We start from the raw sequence: 26,321 nt of genomic DNA, 5'->3' as shown, positions 1-26,321 counted from the left end.
TCCTGTCTTCACACTGCAGTCCCTCTCAGCAGCTTGGCCCCACCTAATTTCCATGTAAAAAAATTGTGGTATAATATATATATAAGATAAAATTCTCCATCTTAACCATTTCTTTCTTTCTTTCTTTCTTTTTTGGCCGAGCCCATAGCATGCGGAAGTTCCTGGGCCAGGGACTGAATCCAAACCACAGCAGTGACGATGCCAGATCTTTAACCGCCAGGGTACCAGGGAACGCCTATCATTTCCAAGTATATATGCATCCAGTGGTCTGAAGTACATTCACAACGCTGTGAAACCATCACCACCACCCGTTTCCAGAGCTCTTTCATCTTGCAAAACAGAAACTCTGTCCCCGTCAGAGAACAGCTCCCAACTCTCCCCTGCCCCAGCCCCGGGCAACCAGCCCTCTGCGTTTGTCTCTATGAATCTGACCGCGCCCGGGGCCTCATGTAAGCGGACCCATACAGCATCTCTGTCCTTCTGTGTCGCATTTCACTTGCAGGAACATCCTTGAGGGTCACTCGTGTTGTAGCCTGTGTCAGGATTTTCTTCCTAAATGTTTAATTAAGGCTGAATAATATTCTGTTACATGTACAAACCACAATGTCTTCTCAGCAGTTTCTTAAACCACTTTCGTTTCTCAGGGTCTGGAGTGTGAACACTTGATTCTGAATCCTGGTCCCTGTCTGGGCAAACTGCTTGATCTTTTTTTGGGCCGAAACAGTTTCTTCCTCAGTAGAAAGAGAGTGAGTCAGATAACACGTATATGTAAAAATCTCTCAGCATAGGAACTCATCAAATTTGGCTCTAGTTATTACTCATGTTGTAATAGCTTACAACAGGTAAGCTATCTATGCTGTAAAAATATAGCTGTTGTTCTTTTCTGAGTCTATTTTCTTTATTTCATTGCACATTTTTCTAGGGGAATCTATTCGTCTTTTCCTTATTCTTTCAACTGTTTCGTTTTGGGAAGTTTCCATCTCTCAATGGAACTAGCAAATCCAATATTCTCTATTCTGCTATTTTTTCTATGATTTGATCTCATACTTAAGCCTATCAATCTGAAGGGATTTCTTTGGAGGGGAAATGAAGATACAGCTTACTTCTAAATAATTTCCCCCTCAAACCGCCTACTACCTTATCCAAAAACTTGGAGCCTTGTGGACTTTTTTTTTTTTTAACAAAACAATGGCTTAAAAAATTTTTGTTCACTAAAGAGCCCACGGACGTACCACGGAATCACAAAACTGGAAGGCGTGGATATCAGCCAATCACTCCTCTTACTTTTAGGCGTGAGGAGGGAAATGAGGCCTGGTGGAGAGATTTGCTTCGGGTCCCAGGGCCAGTTGGCAGCACACCAGAGACTGGCCCCCCTTCTGCTGCGCTGAGGCCCCAGTGTCACATATGCCAGAAAGCTGACCACTTGGGGGGCCATCTGACCAACAGGTCGGCACTGCTCCCTCAGAACGACACCCGCCCTTCTAGGAACTCAATCGGGACTAAACACACTCAATACCATGGAAGGGACACTCAGGGTTCATCAGGAAAACTTTGGCTCCAATGAGGTTTGGCTCGGGGCTTTAAGCTGACAACCAACCAAGTCTTACCCAAGGTCAACAGTAAACAGGCAGACCCCTGCAAACTAGTGGCTACGCCGTAAGGCGCGTGAAGACAGGCGCCCGGCCCGGCGTGCTGCAGCCCAGCTTTCCTTACCTGGCCACGGTGAACGTATCCGCGGGCAGGAGCCGGGCCAGCTGGATGAAGATGTGATTGAGGGATGGACAAAAGCCGCACCACTGCGCATAGTACAGCAGCAGCACATCCTGTGGGAAGAGGAAGACGCGGTTACTGGGCTCCTCAGGGCTTCGCCGTGCTTGGAACCCGGCAGGCGTGCAGCACATCCTGCTCATGCGCAAACTGCAGTGAGAACGCGCTCCTTAGATATTTCCAATTGTATGCTTGCTTAAGGACACTCTGCAATCACAAAACCACCATGTCATCCATGCATGCTCTGCAATAAGACTGCCGTGTGGTCCGTCTCTTGTACAGACCAACCACGCCCCTCGACGGTGGCAGCTCTGGAGATAGTTTTCAGAGGGGGAGGTGGCGTGATTTCTGCCCTGCTCACCAATCCATACCTGCTTTTGAAGGACCACTTCCCAAAAGGAGTCAGTCGTCACTTCGGTGATGAAACGCTGAGACGAGAACTGGGCAGAGTCACTTCCAATAAGATGCCTTTTCAAGGGACTGTAGAGAGCGCTGAAGTTCTGAATGAAGGACTCTACAAAGAAAGGGGACAGGAGATCAGCGCTTCCCTCCGCACACGCACACAGAGAGCAGCGGGCCTGCTTTAAACCCTCGTGTGAGGAATGGGGCTGGCTTCCCAGGCCCACATTTTCAGCATTTCACCTCCAGGCAAAGCCCTGAACAAAGCCGAGCAGCGGGGCAGAGCCTGAGACTTCAGATGACGATGCTCTACTAGGCGTGCGTGCGGGCTAGGAGTCCACGCTCTGTTTCTCTAACAGCACGGGTCCCCGAAGAGACACCTGAGCCTGTCTAAGTCATGGACGTGCCACCACGGGGACTCCACTGCCACCACAGCAAGACCTTTCAGCTTAACTACCGAGGCGGTAATCACACCAGCTGCTGAAAGGTGCAAGGTGTGTGACCACGCATTCATCTGAGGACAAGGAGCTGCGATATTGGTTTCCATTACTGACGTTCTTCAAGTCCCTTTCTTAAAGGGTAAGACAAATAAACTCAATTCATAATAAGTGGGAAAACACTTAAGGAAAACCTGTAAATAATCCAAAACTCTAAGGTGAACCAACAAGCTCTACCCTCCCCACCAGCTCCACTGTCTTCAGATGCCTTTGTATCACCTGAAGCTACATGAATTAAGTTTCACTTCTTTTTCTTTCTTCTAACTCTCTCCATTTCGAGGACATGCTCCCCAGAGGGAGGAGGAGGGAATACTAGAGTCCTGTGACTCCTGAAGAGAACCCATCAGCAGCATCTGGATGTCACTTAGTTGGTGACCTTTTTGACACATGAAACCAAGAATTATTTCCTAATCTGAAGGAAGCCTAAATTCTGAAACTGCCTCAGAGACTAATGACTTAAGAGTGAACTCTCCAAACTAAAAATGACATGTGATAATGTTTTTTTTTTTACAAGGACCCTGACAAATGCTGACACCAACCACAGGACAAAAACATGGAGCTAGATGCTTCAGAGCAGATACAGAAGAGCTGAAAAGAAACATGAAGAAGGCTCCTCTCCAATTACCCGTCAATTCGGAGAGCACAGAGCACCAGCTCACGGCATGCTTGAGCCTTACTCAACAGAATGAAGGAAAATCCAATAAACACTTTAAAAATACAGGCTTGTTTCACTTTAAGAAAGCTCAGGACACCAAAATGTAACTTTAGGAAACACAGATTAGGAGCAATTTGCAATATCAACAGAGTGAGCGCTTCATAAAGTGACTGGTCACAGGGTTCCTCGAAATACTCAGGAGGCTTCATGCTTTTAACGTATAATTTGATGTAGGGAAAAAATATATATGCCTCTTCAAACGTGTCTAATATTAGAACAAGCTTCACCTGGACTTAAAAAGACCGCAGCGGAGTTCCCGTCGTGGCGCAGTGGTTAACGAATCCGACTAGGAACCATGAGGTTGCGGGTTTGGTCCCTGCCCCTGCTCAGTGGGTTAACGATCCGGCGTTGCCGTGAGCTGTGGTGTAGGTTGCAGACGCGGCTCGGATCCCGCGTTGCTGTGGCTCTGGCGTAGGCCAGCAGCTACAGCTCCGATTAGACCCCTAGCCTGGGAACCTCCATATGCCGCGGGAGCGGCCCAAGAAATAGCAATAACAACAAAAAAGACAAAAAGACAAAAAAAAAAAAGCCGCAGCTACAATGATCATTATTTAGGGGCTTTGGGTTTACTCTTGCTTTCAATACTCTCCAAGCTTGCAAATAAATAAAAGGCTTCCCTCCCCACCAAATTCTTCCTGTCTCCATGTGGCAAACACCGACTTTCCCCCATGCTTCCAACGAGGCTGCGCCAACACGGTCTGGAAACCTCGCTTCCCTGGGTGCACATCAAGGACACTGGCAAAGCCCTTGGGAACAGGACAGTGTGGGTCAGAGCAGCGCTGCCGCCAAGCCCTAAGGGCAGGCTCTCGGGTGCGATCCTATGATGGGACCTTGCTCGCCCCTCGCCTCACAAAGTGGGTTTGGCTGCTTTGCAACATGTCGCTTGTTGACTGCACTTGACCCTCCTTTGTGACAATCTAGGCACCCAAGGTCAGAGCGGCCTTCCTCAACTTGTCATAAAACAGCCGCAGGACAAACTGGGTCTGGCGGATGCCTCGACACGTCTACAGTTAAACCTGTGAGACAAGAAAGGGGGGACAGGAGGGCCTATCATTTCACTGCTTTCTGTTCAGGTTCTGTCAGAATGAAGCTGCTGTCAGGGCTCACATTCATGGGCCCCTGGGAAGTTACCACCAGAGGGGCTCTCCGCCCCCCTGTCCGTCTCAGTGGCCAGGTTCCCACCGCCTGGGACTTGCGCCACCTCAGAGATGTGGCAGCCCTGACAATCTGGAACACTGGTCACTTAGCCCCCAGGGCTCAGGGACAAGCTCGGCCAACAAGTGGACTGTGAAAGTTTCTGTTCCGTTTAAGAGACAAATTAGCTTCTTGTAAAATTCTGACCAGCTGCATTAGAAGGATTTCACAGGCGCTAAGAGCCAGTCATAATGAGATGCCCGCATAACAGCTACCTAGTTAAGTGAGGCAGAACCCTGTGCTGCCCACGGTACCTAGGGTGAACTTCATCAGAGCGAGTTTTGGATCCAAGATGTAGTGAGACTCTTCCTTCACATCAACGATGGTGGCGAATTCTTTCACCTGAGCGGTGCTTGGAGCACCCAGCCTCTCGGCATATAACCAAAATAAATTGGAATCCAAAAGGTACATGTTCAGGGTCTTGTTGGTTCTGCAGCTCAAGCCGGTGAAGCTTGTGCTAGTCACGTCCAGTTCGGGAAAAAGATACCTGTTCTCCTCAATGTGAGGAACAGAGCTGGGGGGATCGACCTCGCATTTCTTCTCGAGGGAAGAAAACGCAGTGGTCGGGGACTCAAAGGCGTCTTGTTCAGAATCAATGAGGCCCGTCCCGCCCCTGCTGATGGTCCTGCAACATGCAGAGTAGTAGCTGAAAGGGCTATAGAAACTTAGAAAATTGCTGCATTCTATGCTATCTGATGCCACATGATAAAAGGTCTGCTCCTTGAGGTAGAAGGAATCCAGAGCTGCTGCCATATCGAAAAAGCTGCACTGGGGCACGCTGACCGAGCTCGGCCTGACACCGCCGGCTGTCTGGTTGACACACAGTTCACAGACATTGTGGGTCCTGGAGATGGAGTGCCACTGGGGCAGCACCACGGTGTTGCAGCAGGGGGACGCCGACCCCAGTGGCGGGTCCAGCAGCCGGGCAGGGGGCTCGGGGGCCAGAGACTTGAACACAGGGGCGTCCACTCGCCGCAGGTGCTGAAGGAGCCGCTCCACCACCTGGTCCCCATGACAGTTGTTGTACTCCAAGGCCACTTCGGTGATCTGAAACACAGGACGGAGCTGGTCAGAGGCATGGGGGGCGGGGGGGGGGGCTGGGGGAGAGACCCCGGGGCGGTCAGGCCTGGAAAGAAGGAACCACGGCCGGGAAGCACAGCACCAAACAGGAAGCTGTCATGCCCAAAGCCGCTGCTGATAAAGAGGTCTGGGTTGTTTTTCAGACGGTGTCGGTGTCGACAAGCACTGAACCACCTGCTCGGGCACGCGGGGCCTGAGAGGGAGCTGTCCTGGTCGACCACGTGACCAGGGAAGCGGCTCCCCCCACGACGCACGAGCAGGTCGTCGAAGAACCGGGAACAAAATTGAAATCTCAACTCCCAGTGGGGTGCGCTTTCCTCGACATCTTTCCAACTCCTCCAGATGAGGCCTTCCCTCTTCATCGCACCACGAGTATAAAAACTTCCTAAGCACCCAACTAGTGGATCAAAATATTGCACAACACGTTTCCAAATAAATGTAAGCCTCACAGGAGGCGACGCGTTCAACCTGTTCCGACCCATACTCATCCATCCGGCGCCCCTCTCTGAGCGCCCCCCCTCTCTGAATGGCAACATCGACCTGGAAATTCAGCTGATCCTCTGTTTCCTCTGCATCCCCACAAGCCTCCCAGCCTGTCAGCTCTGACTTCAGCCTCCCCAGGCAGCCCCTCCTTTGCACCCTCTCAGCCACAGCCTCCGCTCGGGCCCTCGCTATCACAGATCTCCTCCATCTGCTCTCCCTGCTCTTAATGGAGCCTCTCCACTACCACCACTTATTTTTAAAAATACAACTCGAAGCACGAGACTCTGCTACCAAATGACATTCGATGGCTCCCTATTACCTAGGGGGTCAAACCTACCACAATCTGACCTGCTGCTGCCTTTTTGGTGTCACACCCCCATCTTTAGACCAGACCAGGCCCTCTCCCGATGCCATCCATGCCTGGCTGGTCAGATGGAGGAGGCCTGGCCAGGACCTTCTCCACCGCAAAAACCTCAACCCCTCTCCCCAAGACCAAGCACCAGGATGGCTGCTCCAGTAAAGCTAGCCCCACCCCCACCCGAGAAGAGGTAGGTTCTGCATCTTCAGGGTCCCAGAGGCCCTTCCCAGAGTCTCACGACTGTCTGTCGAGACACCCCTCTTCCCTACAGGCTCATGGATCCTCACAGGCAGGCACGTTTGATCTACCCTGCTCTCCCTGGAGCCTTACACAGAGCCAGGCACAGAACAAATGCTCAATAAACACCCGGTGAACGACGGGCACCTCTGGGTGACGGCCACCGCGCAGTGAGATGAACCGCTTTACTGTCAGAGCTGCATTAGACACTTAGATTCACATTTCATTCCAAGACGCTTCCAGTTCCAAACTGAGACTCTTTACCTTTCACCACCCAACACCCACACCAGTCTTCTGACAAAGACGAGCAAGTCATTATAATCCAAAGGCATGCATGCTCCCTAAAATAGAACTGTGTGCTGACTTAAATTAAATCCCGCAAGGTTAGCTAAAAGGTGTTAAATCGCTTAGAACTTTGTTCCATTAAAGAGAGTGTGTTTGTAGAAAACCATTTAATAGATGCTTTTCCAATTTAAAACTCAAATTTTATAACATACGATACGAACAGAAAGTTAATTTACGACATTAAGGGTTACTTGAGATAATGATAAACCAGTATTTTGTTTTTTTCTCATTAACAGCCAGCTGCCCTTCTGCTCCATCTTGCTACTGTTTTATACTCAAAGATATAATAGATTACACCCCCTCCCGACCCCCCAAACCCACGAAAATCCAAGTACTATCGCCTTTCCAATATCTTGCATATCTGTAATTCAGTAACCATGGATTGAAAATATTTGGGGGGGGGGTGGGATTCCAGAAAGTTTCAGAAAACAAAACTTGAAACTGCTGCACAAGGGCAACTATTTATACAGCATTTACACTGCATTAGGTATTGTAAGAATCTTAGATACAATTTAAGTATATGGGCGGATGTGCACAGGTTAGCTGCAGACACCAGGCGATTTCATTTAGGAGACTGGAGCATGGTCCAGATTTTGGTATCTGTGGGGGTCCCAGAACTAATCCCCTGGGGAGGACTGTATTTACTGCAGGTTTTTATGAAAAGTCTAAGTAAAAGTACATTAAAGACAGCAAAATAACTTCAAAGGTCTTCTCCCCGCATCTCTTTAATTGTCTTCTTAGGGCCGTGGCATATGGAAGTTTCCAGGCTAGGGGTTGAATCAGAGCTGCAGCCACAGGCCTATGCCATAGCCACAGCCACGTGGGATCCGAGCAGCATCTGTGACCTACACCACAGCTCATGGCAAGGACAGATCCTTAACCCACTGAGCAGGGCCAGTGAACCGCATCCTCATGGAAACTAGTCAGGTTCTTAACCCGCTGAGCCACAATGGGAATTACACCTTTCATTCTTAATCTCTCACAAACAAAACAGCCATCTAAAGGTTGTTCCTAACTGAAGAAAATATTTTGTACAGTAATGCTGCTGAAGAGTGAGGAAATCCTATTTTTCTCATATAAATTGAACCAGTTTTTACTTTTGTATTCCTTCTTCATAACAGGCAGTTTTTTGGTTTTCTTTTTGGGCTACACCCATGGCATGTGCGACTTTGAGGGCCAGGATCAAATCAGCACAGCTGCAGAGACAAGCTGGATTCTTAACCCACTGCGCCACAGCGGGACCGCTCAGGACGGAAAATGCACCCCAGTTACATCCATGTGTGAATCATTTGATGTCATATTTAATTTCATGTGAACTAATAAAGCAAATCTGGCAAATAACTTTGCACTATAAATGCTTCCTTCCATTTCTTTAATCAGAAAATCTGTAAGTCTGGACAAGATAACCACGCCTCTGTCCACCAGACTCACACACAGGGAGCGCCCCGAGCAGCCCCGGGAAAGCTAAGAACTCAGGCGGACTCTTGGCTGGCTGCGCTGAGACTTCTCTTGATAAGCACACTGAGAGGTCTCACCATCTCTCGAGGACTCTCTAGGGACGCCGGGGGTCAGTGGCCTGAGGCCGTGCCTGCCTGCGGGGGGAGCGTGCACTTGTGGGAGAGCAGCTGCCAGTCCGGGACTGGGCCTCGTGACATGGCCCCCGACATGGCCGTCCCTCACGGACGGATCGCCACCACGTTCCCCACCAGAGCTGCCCCAAACTCCCCCACCCTCACTCTACAATCACCCCTCTTTTCTCGACAACGCTGGCCTCAACTGCCTGCCCAAAGGTGGACCGAAAAGCGTAATGGAAAAATAAGGCTTAAGACTTCAGCTCTTCCATAGTCAAAGAAGGCTTTGACTTTAGAATTCACCCCACTTAAGTAAGGTGTTCACTCCTGCGACCCTGGCCAACCCGATGACTTGCTCACCACTCGTCACTGTGTCACCACTTCCCTGGTCACAAGCCCCACTTTCCATCCCGCCCCCCATCCAAGGTCAGGATCTTACTACTCTCATGGCTCCGGAACACGGCTACTAGGAAAACTTGAATAACGCTAACTCAGTTCTGCTGACATCTCTCCACTGTCAATGAGACTTCGAGGCGAGGATTAATCCTGAAGTCCTCCAAGCAGCACCCGAGGGCCTCTCCCTCAAAGGTTTTTCTCTGGACCTTCTCCCATCAGTCCTTTATGAGACCATACAACCTACAGCACTTCCTAATATCTAAACCAGCTGCACCTCCCCAACCCTGGGCCTCTGCTCAGGCCATTCCCCTCAGTAAGCTGCTTTCAAGCCATCACGAGCCTGGCCACCCTGAAGGTCTGTCTCCAGTACACGCCTCTCCCACAGCCTTGCCTGCCTCCCTCCTGCCCAGCCCCCCACCTCCCAGGACAGTGCCCATTCTCCTCCAGTCCCTCCGGGGGCAGACCTTCCTGTGTCTTGAATTATAAGGAGGCTCTTGCTCCCCTACTGGACGAGCCTCCTAGACCATGAGACCAAGGCTGAGCCTTCCCCGTCTTTCTCCCCCACAGCTCCCTGGCAGAGCGCTCAATAAGCAGTTGCTAAATGGATCTGAAACAAACAGGGGAATACACTGCACTTGACTAAGTAATCCATACACTGCTAAGATGCCACCTGATTTTTAGCAGTCTTAAATAGAGGCTGAGGTTAGGGGAGTCTCTGAAGCTTGCAGGAATGCCATGAGCCCTGAGGAAAGAGCCTCTGGCAAAACCTTGATGAAAAAGAAGGCCTGGCCATAGATGACGGAGTTAGGGGCCATGGGGGAAGACGTCCATCCGGGAACAAAGGCGTGGAAACCAAGGGCCCCCTCGCCAGGTGCCTAAACCCAAGCCCAGCCCCCAGAACAGAGGAAATAGGAGTCCAGTCACCAAACACCACCCAGCCCAGGCCCCCGACACGCTCAAGCCAGACAAGACGGAATTCTCCAGGAGGAAACTCGAGACGCTGAAGTAAAAATCTGCACACAGAGCTAACACCTTGGTTGAAAAGCCCATCTTCCCTACAAAGACCTTTAAGGGCTTTGATGCAATAAAGAAGAGTGTCTTACTTCATAAAAAAAAAACTGTGTAGTGCAGATTTTCTAAAGAAATGAAGTCTTATTACTTCAGGTTCTCCCTAACCAGAGAAGAAACACAGCTATTTCATCTCTCTCCTTTGCTCCTCTAGGCCAGGGCAGCAGCGTTCGTTCAGAAGGCCCAGCAGGGACAATAACTTCAACAAAGAGGCTCCAGAGCAGCGAAGGGAGGGGCCTGGCCTGGCGAGAACCCTCAGGCTGGTGTGGAGGCTGGAGAGCGGCAGCGTCTGGTTAGCCCGGCCTGGTACGCTGGCTGCCTGAAATTGGTTTTGGCCAATTAAGGGATCCTTGAGGGAAGGAAAAAACTAAAACCCCTAGTAAATCCAATTTAGCAATCCCAGGCGCTCTCTGCTGATTTTTACTGCTCTAAGTGCCTCCAAACGATCCATGTATAAAATAAACTCACATCCAGAGAGAGTGAACGCACCAGAGGAAGCAGAAAAGGCTGGAGGGAGGGCCTGGCTCCTGGTGGCCGTTTTCTCCAAAAACTGCTCGGTGAGACAAAGAAGGCTGAGAAAAGCACGAGATCCCGAGGTCACCACGGCCACTGCTGGCTGCCGGGCTGAGGATGCCCAGGGCAACAGTCTGGCCAGACCCCCGTGACAACGGCATCCCCGAGGCCACACGAACCGCTGCCTGTGCTGCCCTTTGCCTGACATCGGTCGCCACAGGAAGAGGGCCCTCGCTCGGGGCCTTCTCTGCAGAGGCGTGGCGTGGCTTCCCTGCCCCCGACTCTCCGAGACCTGAGTGCTCGGCCCTAAGTGTGGCCGGAGAGGCTGGGGTGGGTGCTACCCGGGGCCCCTTTGGAGGGAAGGGAGTAAGGCCCCAGAAATGCAGCTGTGGCTCCTGGCGGCCGCTCAGCTACTGGGGGACACTGCTCCGAAGGTGCAATGGGAAACGTTCAAGTTCATGAGGTTTTCCCAGGCTTCACGAGACGCCTTCTATCAGGACGCCGCTTACCTCATCTATCAGGGGATGACTCTCGGCCAGGGGATTAAAAGGTATAAATAAAAAAAGCGCTGGTCCTTTCTTCAGCTCGTTTTGCAGCAGGAGACTCTTGCCGCCGTGTGGCCGCAGCCACCGAAGGAGCGTCTCTCGGTTTTCGAGGGCCCACTTGTAGACGTTCTCCGCCGTGTAGTTGATGACCTCCCTGGGAAAGACCTGGGAGGACAAAGGCACAGAGGATAAAAGGCAGCGCAGGACCAAGGTGCGGCGGCGCCCTCCGCCCCCCGCCCGTCGAAGGGGAGGAGGAGGAGGAGGAGGAGGAGGCCGAGCGGCGGCTCTGCACAGCTAGACCCCGGCTCGGCACCTCCCCATGGCGCTGCCTCGCGAGCAGCTGGAAAAAGCCAGAGCAGCTGCACGAGGTGCCTTTCACAGCGTGTGATTCATCTTCTCCCCTGCAGACACATGAGCCTGTCTGCCGGCCCGCCTGCCTGCCTGCGGCTGGCGACAATGACCCCGACCGCCCGCGTGAGCGAGGGGAGCGACCGAAGGTATGGGGTCTTTTAGGAGACGTTCAAGGAAGCTCGAAGGGAACAGAAATGCTGGAGTCAAGGATCATGTTGAGGTTGACCTTGGTCCCCCTGGACCCTCTTTCAGGGCACACTCTGTCTCTACTGTCTCACCTGTATCCCCAGTGACTAGACACCTGGCACAGAGCGGGACCTCAACAAATACCTGACTGAATCCACGGGTGACCTAGAACTTGTCCACGGCCATGGACCACACGTTGCGTGTACAGAATGGACAGATACACCTGGATTGTTTTTGCTTTGATCTTCTCTATCAAAGTTTGTCAAGCTAAAACTATTTTCTAAATTCCAATGATCGAAATCACCAGGTTTTAAACAAAATTCCCCCCAGTGCTTTGGAGAGGTCCATACAATGAGATTATTTTATGCTCCTCAAGATAGAGGTTTAAACTGGCTCATAACAAAGATGTCCACGGCTTTTTTTTTTTTTTAAACAGTGGTACCCCAATAATATTTCATTTGATAAAAGGAACTCTGCTGCGACACCAACCGGCCCTAAAAAGGACGGAACTGAGGCAGGGAGCCCTGCATCTGTTTCAGCCTTGCTCTCACAGTCCTAACCTCCTTCCCCTCTATTTAAAATTTCTTCCTCAGTAAGCTTTACCATCCATACATGAACATGACACACGGTGGTGGCACAGTATGCTATAAAACAAAGGATGAAGGAAAATGAGAGACAGCAAAAGCGGATGAGGTCACAAGAAGCTCAGACAGAGGCACAAGGAGAGTGGGTGTGCGGTGGGAGAAACCATCGAGCAGTGAATCCCAAAGCGGGCTGGGGGAGCTGGGAGAAACATACTCAACCATCATAATAAACATGTCTATTTGGAAAACACAAAAACATATTTGATTTCTGGAATATAAACTGTGAGAAGGAAAGCCATCTGGGCCACAAGAGATATGTAAACGCTAGGGGGACCGGCAACCGAGCATTGCCTCTGCAGGCAGGAGGCCTGCATGCTGATCGGAGGGGCAAGTGGGTTTAGGGGGCCGGGCACACTGGGGACAGGGACACCGCTCTTCACTCAACCTGAAAGTAAGTCACTGACACTGCCAATGAAGTCAGAGGCCAAACAAACTCTCAGCGCTGGGACTGAGGAAGTAGCAATAAATAGAGCAGAAGCACAGGACTAGGCAGGATTGAGGCCGAAAGCTCAGAGACAGCTGAGTTGGGCTTGATTCACCAAAAAGCAAATAAAATCAAGGAACAAGGACAACAATGGAAAACCGAGCCTCTCTGGGGTGGGAAGCCATCAACTTCTCCCTGTGGCTTCACGAGAAACTTCAAAACCCACTGCGTCAGCAAAAGGAGAAGCATGTCCCATGACTCCTCTTGATAAATGGAACAAATGAACAAAGAACATCGCCCACTGGAAGCGTAACCCTGGAGAATGGGGGCCCAGACTAACACTTCCCCAGCAGAAGGATCCTGCAGTTTCATCCAAGAAGGAAAACTAACAAGGCTGTGCCAAAATCTAAGACTATAAATACAGACTTTCCCAGATGTTCAATTCGAGAGCTCTCTAACACACGGGTTCTCAAGTGGGGGTGTGGGCTCCAGAGTGGGGTTGTAGGGACTCTCAGTTGGCATATAAAATCATTCGCATTCTTCTAGAGAGGGTGCCCCGAGAGATTTTATCCAATTCTCAGAGAAGGCCATGACCTAAGCAAGATTAAGAACCACTGCGCTAATATAAACGTGATTTCAAAATACTTACAAGAGATGTGTTGAAATGTCTATGTAAATACACACTTCCAGAGTGTGCTAAGGATACCAGTTTCGCAAGATGTTTATTTGTGATAACCCCAAATCGTACTGTTCCTAGGTAATCTGAAACAGAAAATTGTCCTTTATTAAAAAGAAAAGGCCTCTGCCTTCAAACAGCCACAAAACCCACTGACCAAATTGTGATGCACAAGTTCCCCAGAGCCAAGCTCTCTTTGGTCACCTGGCCTGGACACAAGAGGAGGAGCTGAAGAAACCAACTCCAGAAACAGACCTCACCTCGGCCCTGACGACCACCTGGGCTGTGCCCGTCCACGGTCCCCCACTCACCAGCCCCACCTCGGAGCCCAGGTACGTGCTGCCCTCTGTCTGGACACTTCTGCGGCCAGTTCCTTCTCATTCAGATCTAGGCTTCAACCCCACCGCCTCGGAGGGTCAGGGCCTTCCCTGACCACCTACCTGCCTTGGCATGGTCTGTAAGGGGAAAACGGGGCTCCCTCCCACTCAGGCCCTCTCTCCACCATCACTCTCTTTTCTTTTATAGCAATTATTAACATTTACACAGTCTTACTGATTCACTTCGATTTTCTTTGGTCCAACTTCCTCGTGAGTTCTGTGAAATTAGAAACCTGTTCACTGCTGTTACCCCAGCACTGAAAGCAGGGCCTGGGTACATGCATATTCATCTCCCCATAGATACATATTAGCTAAGTTTTAGTCTAGCATGTACGAGGAACTCACATAAATTAGTAAGAAAAAGAAAGCAGTTACAAGTGGGCAAATCATAGAAAAGGAAATGCAAAAGCCTAATAATACACATGACCTACTTCAGAGGAAAGCAAACGACAATGTCACTTTTCACCCCAAAACGCCCAAAGCTTGAGACACAGGAAATATCAAATATTGATAAGCAGCAGAGAAACGGGTATCTGATGCAATGCTGGTGGAAAAGGCAAAGTGGCTGCTACTCGGGAGAGCAATTTGTTACACTGACAACGACGGTGAAACAGATGCAGCCCGCAGCCCCCCGAGTCCACGTCTCAGGGTCCACACAAGTGCACGGAGAGTCACACACACGAGGCCGGCCACCAAGAAATACCCTGCAGATGTTCAAGACAGCGAGGAGGGGCTATCTCTGCATCACGAACAGCTTTTCTACGACAGATGTGAGTGAAAAGCAAGCTGAACAAAGGTAAAGTACATCGTTTGGGTGGAAGAGAACCTCATGCTCACAAAACATTTTTTTCCCTGCAGGCATGTATGTTTAGAAATGTATACACAACCTGAAAGGATCATAAAAATGGTTTTACGTTCGGGGGTGGAGATCAAAGGGGGCTTTATCCTAATGTGCGAAGTTTCCCCCCCCCCCCGCCAGGAATGTATTTACTGTAATATTTGTGTGATTAAAAACGGACTAAAATGTCTAGCATTAAAAAAGGGTGGATAGATAAGACAGTATAGGAAAAGGTACACTCTTTCCTATGCCCTTTCTGCTTTATTAGTAGACATTAAATACACTAAGAGTTAAACTGCAAATGTTACCAAGTGATATCTAAGCAGCTAAAATATTACGGTACTAAACTCACGAAGCTTCTAGCGTGCTCACACAAGCCCCACCTTCCAGCAGGGGCGGCCTCTTCCTCTCAGAGGCGTGGCTGCTGAGGATGGGGTAGGGGTTACCGTGTCCTCCAAAGCCAGGCTGGACAATCTACCACCACCTGGATGAGTTTTAAATGGTACAAAACCAAAGAAACACAGGAAGAATAAGCCAGAAATGACAGCAACGGGTGACGTGGGGAGGGGCGCGGGGGCAGAGTGGGGGCAGGGAAGGAAGGGGAAGCAGAGAACAGGTGTGAAGCAGCCGCCCTTCTTTCTTCCAGGTATCAGAGGAGAGCCACAGCAAAGCTTCCCACACGCAGACCCTAAGATCACCAAACCCACCAACCTGCTCGGGGATCCGGTGTGGAATACATGCGCTAACAAATAACCCTGACTGTTCTGCGAAGGCATCATACCACCGTGAATGCGGGTGGCCGGTGGGGAGGAAGAACGGAACCAGAAAAGAACCGCAAGCAGTCTCCTGACTGGATACTGGAAGACCAAAGACGATGAGAGGCAGGCTTCTCAGGGCAGGAATAAGAAGAGGGGAACGCTAAGGAGACCTCTGCCGCATTCGACTGGGATCAGAGAGAATTAGCATAAGCTCAAGACTTCTGATAGACACACAGGTAACAGGCATAGAACTACAAAGGCACACGTACGTGTGGGTAGAAACACATATACATCCTAGCTCCATCTGCTGAAAGGGCCTGAAGTCACCACACCCGAGACCAAAGAGCATAGCTTGGGCCCAGATGTGGGTTTCTTTTTTTCTTCCTTTTTTTTTTTTGCTTTTTAGGGCTGCACCTGTGGCATATGGAGGTTTCCAGGCTAGAGGTCTAATCAGAGCTACAGCCGCCAGCCTACACCACAGACACAGCAACGCTGGATCTGAGCCACATCTGCGACCTATACCACAGGTCATGGCAACACGGATCCTTAACCCACTGAGCGAGGCCAGGGATTGAAGCCGCAACCTCATGGTTTCTAGTCAGGTTTGTTTCCACTGCACCACAACAGGAACTCCCAGACCTGGGTTTCTAAATGCCATTTTTCTTTTCTTTTCTTTTTTTTTTTGGTCTTTTTTTGCTATTTCTTGGGCCGCTCCCGCGGCATATGGAGGTTCCCAGGCTAGGGGTCCAATCCGAGCTGTAGCCACCTGGCCTACACCAGAGCCACAGCAACGCGGGATCCAAGCCGCGTCTTCGACCTACACCACAGCTCACGGTCACACCCGATCGTTAGTCTACCGAGCAAGGCCAGGGATCAAACCCGCAATCTCATGGTTCCTAGTCGGATTTGTTAACCACTGAGCCACGACAGGAACTCCTCTAAACGCCATTTTTCAATGAAGGAAACCATGCGATTCCCTGGCCAGGGACCTCTCACATGCCAGGGGTGCAGCCAGAAGAAACCATAGCTCCTTGGAGACGAGGCTAACCCCAGAGCTGGGGCACAAGGAAGCCCAAGATGAGCCTAAAACATCTTGTGAAAGAAGTAAAGAAGTCCTCATAAAAGCGAGGGGAGATTTGTTCAAAGGACACAGGCGCCTAATGGCCAAAGCCGGAACGATTTAAACAACAAAAGAAACCACGACCAGTGCTTTTCGAAAGTGTCAATGTCTTGAAGACAAGAAAAGAGTGAGGGACTGTCACAGGAAGAGACTAAGGAGAGAAAAGCCATTAAATATGATGTGGGACCCCAAGCTGGATCCTGGAACAGAAAACAGACGTGAGCGCAAACCACTGGCAAGAGTCAAATAAGGCCTACAGCTTAGTTAATAACACTGTACCAATGCCAATTTCTTTGTTCTGACAAAAGCACCATAACAAATGGTGAAATAATACGTTAACACCAGGCAAAGCTAGCTGAAGGTGGGGCTTAGGGAACCCTCGGTCCTATTTCTGTAAGTTTCCTGCAAGTATATAAAGTTAGTTCAAAATTTAATTGTAAAGAAAAGTGGCCTCAACATGTCACTTCGGATCCGAAAGCTGTCCGAAGAAAAGGCAGGACCCAAGAGATGATATGAATTGGTGGAACCAGAGCCCCCGCTTCCCGGGGGAGGGCTGAATCTTGGTCGGTGGCCACAGATTGAAAGAGAAGTGAAGGAAAAACAGCCAGTAGGAAGCTCGCTTGAGAGTCCGCCAAAGTGACCGCCATGATTTCCTGGAGGAGCGGAATAAGTAACGACAACCTGACTCCGAGGGTGCAAGGGGCCACTCGAAAGCCTGCTGAACTGCTCTAATGAGAACAGGCAGCACGGCTGCACAGGACAGGGTCTCACATGCCCAAACATACTCCAGTTTCAAAACTTGATTTTTCACAAGGAGAAATTCACAGAAGTCCCACATTTTAAAAGTTCCTGCACATAACGGACACCCTGCGGGAAGAAGCAGTTAAATCCGCCGTGTCCTCTGTACAAGGAGTACTTGAATCAGCAGAGGAAGTTTACGGTGTAAGAGTGACACGAGAAAATAACACGTCTCATGTTCACATCTAGCACATTCTCCGTTAAACAGGGCTCCAGGGCTTTCTACAATAGGGGTCTTTGTCATTTATAAAATGAATAACTCTGTCCTAAAATTAATGAAGCTTCGATATTTTAATTAAGGACTGTGAATGTGTTGAATGATTCAAACATAAATTCAGAATAATGATCTCCCCTCCCCCACCAATGGTCCAACAATGGCATGATTCTACTTAGTGAATAATAATGATGATGATGATGATTAAAAAACGCAGTAAGGTCTGTTGGCCAGGCCACTGGCCAGTTTATAGTCTCTATTAACCATCCAGGGCAAGGTGTCAGGAAGAGGGCTGCAAGATGAAACGAGACCTTGAAAGGACATCTGGGTGAAAGCAGGTGTTACGGAGCAGTTTCTGCAGCTTGTCACAGACACCAAGTAGGTCAAGGTGACCACGGCACGAAGATTGGCTTGTCTGCTGCCTGCTACAAAAGGTGCTGAGTCCTTGGCCCTGTGTCCCTCAGCTACAAGGCAACCCACTGCATACAGAGGCCCCACCCAGGCCCATGCATCATGCACCCTCCACCACACCCCCTCACGGCACGGGGTGAGCAGAAACCAACACTATCAGGCCCATGAGGTTTTGTCTGCTTGAGGAACAAACAGCCTTCTCTGCTCCATTGCATTTCTTTTTGCACTTTTTGCAGATTGACCCCTGCAATAAGTCAACTATCTTGTACAAGGTTGGGGTTCTTTTCCATCACTAGAAGAATGCTCCACCCCAGCTCCCCACACCCCCACAGGCGGAACTTCCCTTGTCCTTCCCGTGCCTTCCACACACCACTGTCACCATTTATCTTGTGGCCGCCACCAAGGACACACGGGGAATGCAAAGAGATGAAATCCCATCTGGTTTCCATTCGGACTCATCTGGCTCACTTGTGATCTTTCAGGTTTGCACCAAGGTTTTTTGGTTTTGGCCTTTTGCATAATGTTTTAATATCAGACTACTTTATTTCGCTTTTAATCACTGTCTTAAATTCCACTTTTAACAGTAAAACCTCGGTTCAGTATTAAGGTAAAGCACATACATTCTAAGGTGAGACCTCAGTGGGACAAGATATTACAATCCTCAAACATTCCAGAAAGAATAATAAATAGTTTCTTTTGTTAGCAAAAGAGAACACTTTTTTTTTTCTTTTTAACTGAAGTATAGTTGATTTACCGTACTATTTTAGTTTCAGGTGTACAACAAAGTAATTCAGAATTCAGTTATATACATATTTTTTTCAGATTTTCCATTAATAGATTTTTTTAAATTGTGTTTTAAAATTAATAATGAAGGGTCTTGCCAGAAGCAAAGCCACACAATTCACACTCCCCAACTAAGAGCTACCAGGAGCACACTCTGAAGCATTAACTCAAGGATATGCCTGCAGGAAACTCGGTATCTTAGAAAATAATTGCTTTTTTTTGGATAATGAGGCCCAGGTCCCGAGCTGCACCATCTGATGTGGTAGCCACTGACCATATGTGAACACTTGAAATATGAACAATTGAGGGACTAAATTTTTAACTTTGATTTTAATTAATGTAAAAGTGATAACTCAGTTACTGGAAAACATTTAAGCATGTTTAAAACAACTTGGGTTTGTAACCTGAAAGTAATATAATACTGTAAGTCAATTATAGTACCATTAAAACAACATAAAACAATATTTGGTAGGTAAATCACTTTTTTCAACTGAAAATTTTATGAACTCTAAATACAAATCAAGTATTTCCAGTGAAAGTTCAGCATCTGAATTGAGATATGCTGTGAGGTATAAAAGATTTGGTTCAATAAAAAATGTAAAATATCTCAAATTAGGCGTTCCCATTGAGGCTCAGCAGTAATGAACCCAACTAGTATCCAGGAGGCCACAGGTCGATCCCTGGCTCAGCTCAGTGGGTTATGGATCTGACATTGCCGTGGACTGCGTTTAAGTCGCAGACATGGCTCAGATCTGGTGTTGCTGTGGCTGTGGTGTAGGCCAGGGGCTACAGCTCCAATTGGACCCCTAGCCTGGGAACCTCCATAGGCCGTGGGTGTGACCCTAAAAAAAAAGGAAAAAAAAAATCTCAAATTCTCCTACTACTTCTTAAATTTTAATGCAGCCACCAGAAAATTTTAAAATACCTACATGGTTCCTGTGATAGTTCTACTGCACTGTGGCACTGAGGAAAAAACAAGATTTATGTAACTCAGGAAGATTAGGCTAAAATAGTGAGTCTTAATACTGGACAAGTTATCTGGGAAGGATACAGAAGATGACATTTCTTCAGTTTTTTTCGTGAAAGTCCCCCAATAGCAGCGCGTGATTACTTTTAGGACTGTGTCCCACCCTCTCCTCGTGACTCTAGGGCTAAACTGCTGAGCTTCTGCAATCAATTCTCTCGGAGGCCTAAAGAGCACGGGGTGTTCCACAATAAGGTACCTGAGGCGACCCAAAGAACAAGCAGAAATGCCAGAGCCGAACAACGTGGACACTTCTACATCGGGACTGGCCATCTGCTCTCTGGGCGGCTTCTGTGTGAGCTCATCTCTCAGGGACCACAGAACACAACGGAGCATCAGGTCAGGAAAAACACTGATAAATCTGGAGTTCCCGTCGTGGCTCAGTGGTTAACGAATCCGACTAGGAACCATGAGGTTGTGGGTTCGATCCCTGGCCTGGCTCAGTGGGTTGAGGATCCGGTATTGCCATGAGCCGGGGGGTAGTTCGCAGACGTGGTTCAGATCCCATGTTGCTGTGGGTGTGATGTAGGCCAGTGGCTACAGCTCCAATCAGACCCCTAGCCTGGGAATCTCCATATGCGGCCTTAGAAAAAGACAAAAAAAAAAAAAAAAGAAAAGAAAAAGAAAAATACTGACAGAGATAACTGCTAACAAATATATCATGATACACTTCAAAACTAAATACCACTGGACTAAATCACATGGCTTTTTAATCAGCATAGCTAACAAGGTATTTACCCCCTGGGAAAGTTTCTCTCACTTCCTTACTCTGTCTGGGCAGTAGTGACATTCCAAAAGGCAAACCTGGGAGTTCCCTTCATGACTCAGCGGAAACGCATCTGACTAGCATCCATGAGGACACAGGTTCGATCCCTGGCCTCACGCCCAGTGGGTTAAGGATCCTGAGTTGCTGTGGCTGTGGTATAGGCCAGCAGCTACAGCTCCGATTTGACTCCTAACCTGGGAACTTCCATAGGCCACTGGTGCAGCCCTAAAAAGCAAAAAACAAAACAAAACAAAACAAACCCCAAAGGCAAACCTGTACCTTGGTACCTTCCATCCTAGAAACAAGTCTCATTTTGCTCTATACTCTGTCATTTTTATTAACTTCTGCTTTCCCAGTCTTCTTCCCAAGGTTTTAGACAAGGAAGAAAAAAGAAAAAGGTAGGATTATATACACAGGGATAACAATAGCCCCTCCAGAGCTCCTCGGCACTGACAGTGATTCACAGTCATTCACTGGATGATGACGTCACACATTTCCAGTGCTGAATGCATTCATCAAAAGGAAAAACTCTTCCAAGAAATGCAATAGATTACAGAAATGTTTATTTTCAAAGTATGAACTGTAGCTGTTGCTTACATTTTTTCCCGGAATGTGACTCTGAGATTTGTGTATTTTCAAAATTCCTAATATAAAGCACAAAGCAATTATCTAGGAAAACATCTGGCATTTGGGCACCAAAGATACAATATGCAAATGCTGGTACTTGCCAAAACACTGTGAAACTCTAAATAAACATGGAACTATCCTTAGCCATGATTTTTTTTTTTTTTTTCTTTTTCGTGAGTTAGGGAGGAAGGGAAAAAAAAATGTAGTTCCAAATACATTATTCTAGGGGAATATAAACTACAGAGCTAAATATGCACTGTCCTATATACTAACATGACAGTAAACTAAACACCCTCACACCAGTGGTCTCATTTAAACCAAAGCCTAATATGAAAACGATCAACTCAATACTTCTCTTGCGTGTATTTCAATTTAAATTTCTTTTCTTCTTTTTTTTAACAGCCTCAGGGAAGGAAAGACTTTACAAAAGAAACCTATCTGCTTAGAAGGCCTTCCTCCATCCCCTTTTATGCTGTTCTCAGGGCCTAGCATACGTGTCACATGTTCTTTCTCTCTTTTTTTTTTAAACAACCCTTCACAAATACAAAAACAATTCTTAGCTCCCAGGCCTAAAAAACAGGCCAAGGGCCAACACATTTTCAAGCTGAAGCTTCCTTTGGAGGCAACCAGAGCAAAGCTCCCTCACTTTGCAGAGGGGAAACCTGAAGGCCAGTGAGAAGAGGTGACTGGGTGAGCTTTGACCACACAGGACACCTGCCACTAACGGGACTGATTAGGAGAGTCGGTCCCTGCCGACTTCTTGTTAGGAAGACACCACAAACTCTAAGGGAAGCTTAGAAAACAATGGTAGCTGCTAAGTACACAGGCAACTAGTGTAACAGGAGTTCCAAGAAGGGAGCCTGACAGTGGAAATCTCCATCCCATGTCTCCCTCTTGCTGGCTGGACCACAGTTATAAATCCCACAGGCCTTCAGCTGGGCCTTGAAAAAGCAGGAAGGCAGGTTTGTTTGTTTGTTTGTCTTTTTGTCTTTTTTAGGGCTGTACCCGCGGTATATGGAGGTTCCCAGGCTAGTGGTCGAATTGGAGCTGTTGCTGCCAGCCTATGCCAGAACCACGGCAACACCAGATCCTAGCCACATCTGAGACCTACACCACAGCTCACGGCAATGCCAGATCCTTAACCCACTGAGCAAGGCCAGAGATCAAACCCACAAGCTCATGGTTCCTCATTGGATTCGTTTCCCCTGCACCACGAGGGGAACTCCAGGAAGGCAGGTATTAACTAGGGCAAGGCACTGCATTTTAAGCAGTTATCGTGGGCAAACACGGCCCCAGGCCACCTGCCCCACATCCCAGGAGAGCAGAGGCAGCTAGAGTAACGGGGTCCTGGGTCCCTAGCTCATACTCCATTTACTGGAACCTGACTTTATCAGGTTGCTATTTCTGCTCTAACAAATTACCACAAAGTTAGTGGCTTAAAAAATAAATTTATCTTACTGTTCTAGATGCCAAAGTTCAAAATGGGCCTCAGTGAGCTAAAATCCAGGTGTCAGCAGGGAATGTTCCTTCTGGAGGCTCTTGGGGAGAATCTTTCCTTGCCTTCCCTGCCTTGGCTTGTGGCCCCCTCCATCCTCAAAGCCAGTGACGGCTGCACAAGTCCTTCTCACACTGCATCTCTCTGACAGTGCCCTTTGCCTCTCTATTCCACTTTTAACAATCATCCTGATTACACCAGGCTCACTCAGATAATCCAGCATAATCTCACTTTCTCGATGCCAACAGACCAAGCAACTCAATTCCATGTGCAACCTCAATTTACTCTTGCCATGTAACGTGGCTTGTTCACAGGTCCAGGGCCTCACCTGGGACAGTGACACTGAGATGATAACATTTCCTACTTCAAAGAGTGGTGGTGAGGACTGGATCATCCAGGCAAAGCGCTCCGTCCAGTATCAGCTTATCATGCTCAGTGTTACACAGAAAGCAGTCACGGGGAGACAGGAACTGGGTTTGTCTGCACTGAGTTTTTTGGGTTTTTTTCGTTTGTTTTTGTTTTTATCTTTTCTGGGGCCGCTCCTGTAGCATATGGAGGTTCCCAGGCTAGGGGCCTAATCGGAGCTGTAGCCGCCGACCTATACCAGAGCCACAGCAACTCGCGTCTGCAACCTACACCACAGCTCACGGCAACGCCGGATTCTTAACCCACTGAGCAAGGCCAGGGATCGAACCTGAAACCTCTTGGTTCCTAGTCGGATTCGTTAACCACTGAGCCACGACGGGCACTCCCTGCACTGAGTTGTTTTACTATCAACTTGCGACTGTACTACAGGTGATCCCTGAGAGGTTTTCAAGATCTAAATGTTTTTGGTTCTTGGTCTAGGAGTCTTCTTTCAGCTTCAAAAGACCCAAAACAAAACGAAACACCACCAAAAGAAACCTGACGACCCTGGCAAAATGGATAGAAAGATCAACACGCACATGTGCATATTCCTAAACGGGACACCTTTAAGAAGGCAGAAAATATCCCACAACAATCAGAAGTAAAGATGGAATCAAATAGCTACAAACGACCATTTAATGTGGTTCCCGCACACCTTCTGCCTTTCTCAACCCCGTCCACCCGCACACGCCTACCTGAAGGCCGACCCCGCATCCCCCTGGGAGACCCTCCCCACCTCCAGTCTTCCCTGACGTGACCTCAACACTCCCCCTCCTCCATGCTCCAGTGACGCCTGTCACAGACTTGTCACTGCATTCACACCGGGGGCAGGCCCACCTGTTGGCCACACTGGCTGGTGGCACGACTGCTGGTGAGGAACGAGTTTCCCTCATCTTTACAGAGTAGCACATGGTGGATCCCGACATGCTCACTGAATTGATAAAAAAGTCACGCTCTGAATCTAACTCAAAGCACAGGGATGTCTGGTTTGGGCCTTAGTTCTCATCCAGCAGCACTTACAAGGCTTCAGAGATATCATAATGGTAATAAAAGCAGTTTCCTATGAAATATGATCACATCCTTGCTAAAAATAACATAATCGAAAAGATCAGTTTGGGAGTTCCTGTCATGGCGCAGCAGCAATGAATCCCAAAAGGAACCTCGAGGTTGCGGGTTCGATCCCTGGCCTTGCTCAATGGGTTAGGGATCCAGCGTCGCCATGAGCTGTGGTGTAGGCTGCAGATGCGGCTCGGATCTGGAGTAGCTGTGGCTGTGGTGCAGGCCGGCAGCTGTAGCTCCAACTGGACCCTGGCCTGGGAACCTCCATAGGCCATGGGTGCAGCCCTAAAAAAAACAAAAAACAAACAAACAAACAAAAAAAAGATCAGTTTTAGGTATGGAAACAAAAAGCATGGACTTTCTAAGGTATTTAATGGATACTAATCACTACCCAGAGGGCCTCAGAACACAGGCAATTAGTTAGAAAAAGATTTCCCTGAGAGAGAATAGTGACAACAAATCAGATTGTCTGAGAAAACCAAGTGATCCATAACCTGTTTCATTCACAGAGAATTGTTAAACCCAATGCCTGATCCAAACTCCCGAGTTAGACCAGGAACCTGAGAAAATAAAGCAATCTCAGAGCCAGCCTTGCCTACGAAGCCACCCCTTGTCTGTTCAACGCCTTTAAGAGTGTCACTTACACAGTAAGAAAATCCTCCTTTGGACTTCTTGATGTTGTATAAAATTTCACAGTCTAACAAAAAAGTGCTCCCCAAGAGCTGTATTCCTGAATGAGGATATGAAGAAGGGAGCTTTTTCTGGGCCTGACTCAATTCCACCAGCCAATCACAGCACCACCAGACGCCACCGGGTGGAGTGAAAGGACCCTCCAGTGGAATGACTTTTCCCTCTAATAAATTCCTATTTTAAAAACTCATTATAGGAGTTCCGGTTGTGGCGCAGCGGAAATGAATCTGACTGGTATCTATGAGGACACGGGTCTGATCCCTGGCCTCGCTCAGTGGGTCAAGGATCTGGCGCTGCCGTGAGCTGTGGTGTAGGTCACAGATGCATGTCAATCTGGTGGTGCTGTGGCTGTGGTGTAGGCCAGCGGCTGTAGCTCCAACTGGAACCCTCTCCTGGAAACGTCCATATGCTGCGGGTACGGCCCTAAGGAACAAAAAGAAAAAGAAAAAAAAAAACCTCACTGAAACAGTATTTTCCAAAGGTGTTCCTTAGAAAACTAATGCTACAAGGTTCCTTTTCAACGATGTTTAAGAATTCCTAAGGGTGACAGAAGGGAGTGGAAACGGTAACTTCAGTTAACAGTTTAGTGTATTTTCACCAATAGGTCAGTTGAACCATCTTTTTGACTTTGAGATACTTACATCCTTAAAGTTACTCTGAAAGGGTAAAAAGAAAGGAAATAGTTAAGAGTATTTTCAAGATGACATTTAAGTGTCATGGGAATGTGAGTTCTATTTAGCAGGATTCTAGTGGCAGGGGACGGTGAGAAGCTAAGAATAAAGAGCCAGGAGAATGAACCAGGCAGGCCCACCGGCTCCTGCCGCGTGGTTCCCACACACTGACCTATGGAACCCGAAAGGCCAGGCCTGAGGGGACGCGGTGGGGGGGGGATTCAAAATGACTTGTCCTCCCACCACCAAAATCATTTCCTCTGGAGCAATTTCAAGGTAAAGTGTCCTTTACTAGTTACTCACACAAACTTTTAGCTAAACTGGCCAAGTAGGGAGTTAGAGCTGTAGGATTAAGAAAACAAAACCCTGGAGTTCCTGTTGTGGCGCAGCGGAAACGAATCCGACTATGAGCCATGAAGTTGCAGGTTCAATCCCTGGCCTCGCTCAGTGGGTTGAGGATTCGGCGTTGCCATGACCTGTGGTGTAGGTCGCAGACATGGCTTGGATCTGGCGTGGCTGTGGCTGTGGTATAGGCCAGCGGCTACAGCTCCGATTCGACCCCTAGCCTGGGAACCTCCATATGCCGTGGGTGTGGCCCTTAAAAAGCAAAAAAAAAAAAAAAAAAAAAAAGACAAAACCTTGGCCTCAAGACACTCAATAAATAGGATCTGCACAAACCAGCTCCAATTCTGGTGGGAAAGAAATGCAGTCAGGTCCACAGTGAGAACACCGTGAAACACAGCCATGCCTTGGTATCCAGAGGGAAGTGGTTCCAAAAGCCATTTCCCCAACCCCACCGAATACCAAAATCCATGGATGCTCAAGTCCCTTCTGTG

The 26,321-nt window shown here is 48.5% G+C and overlaps 1 protein-coding gene across 3 annotated transcripts in view; it reads right to left on the bottom strand.

Annotated features, from left to right (window-relative positions):
* The window catches only part of TXNDC11 (thioredoxin domain containing 11), a 70,863-nt gene that overhangs the window by 8,277 nt on the left and 36,265 nt on the right, over positions 1–26,321 (bottom strand). For all 3 annotated transcript variants that reach the window (XM_021086600.1, XM_021086601.1, XM_021086602.1), the window contains 5 exons: positions 13,423–13,535; positions 11,133–11,333; positions 4,827–5,619; positions 2,139–2,281; positions 1,714–1,823 (listed from right to left, as the gene is read on the bottom strand). In XM_021086600.1, coding sequence (XP_020942259.1) covers positions 1,714–1,823; positions 2,139–2,281; positions 4,827–5,619; positions 11,133–11,333; positions 13,423–13,535 — 1,360 coding nt within the window. The remainder of the gene's footprint in view (positions 1–1,713; positions 1,824–2,138; positions 2,282–4,826; positions 5,620–11,132; positions 11,334–13,422; positions 13,536–26,321) is intronic.

This window comes from Sus scrofa, chromosome 3 (genome assembly GCF_000003025.6).
Source record: "Sus scrofa isolate TJ Tabasco breed Duroc chromosome 3, Sscrofa11.1, whole genome shotgun sequence".
Classification (NCBI taxonomy): domain Eukaryota; kingdom Metazoa; phylum Chordata; class Mammalia; order Artiodactyla; family Suidae; genus Sus; species Sus scrofa.
The sequence above is the reverse complement of the archived record's forward strand: the minus strand, read 5'-3'. Positions and strand labels throughout refer to the sequence as shown.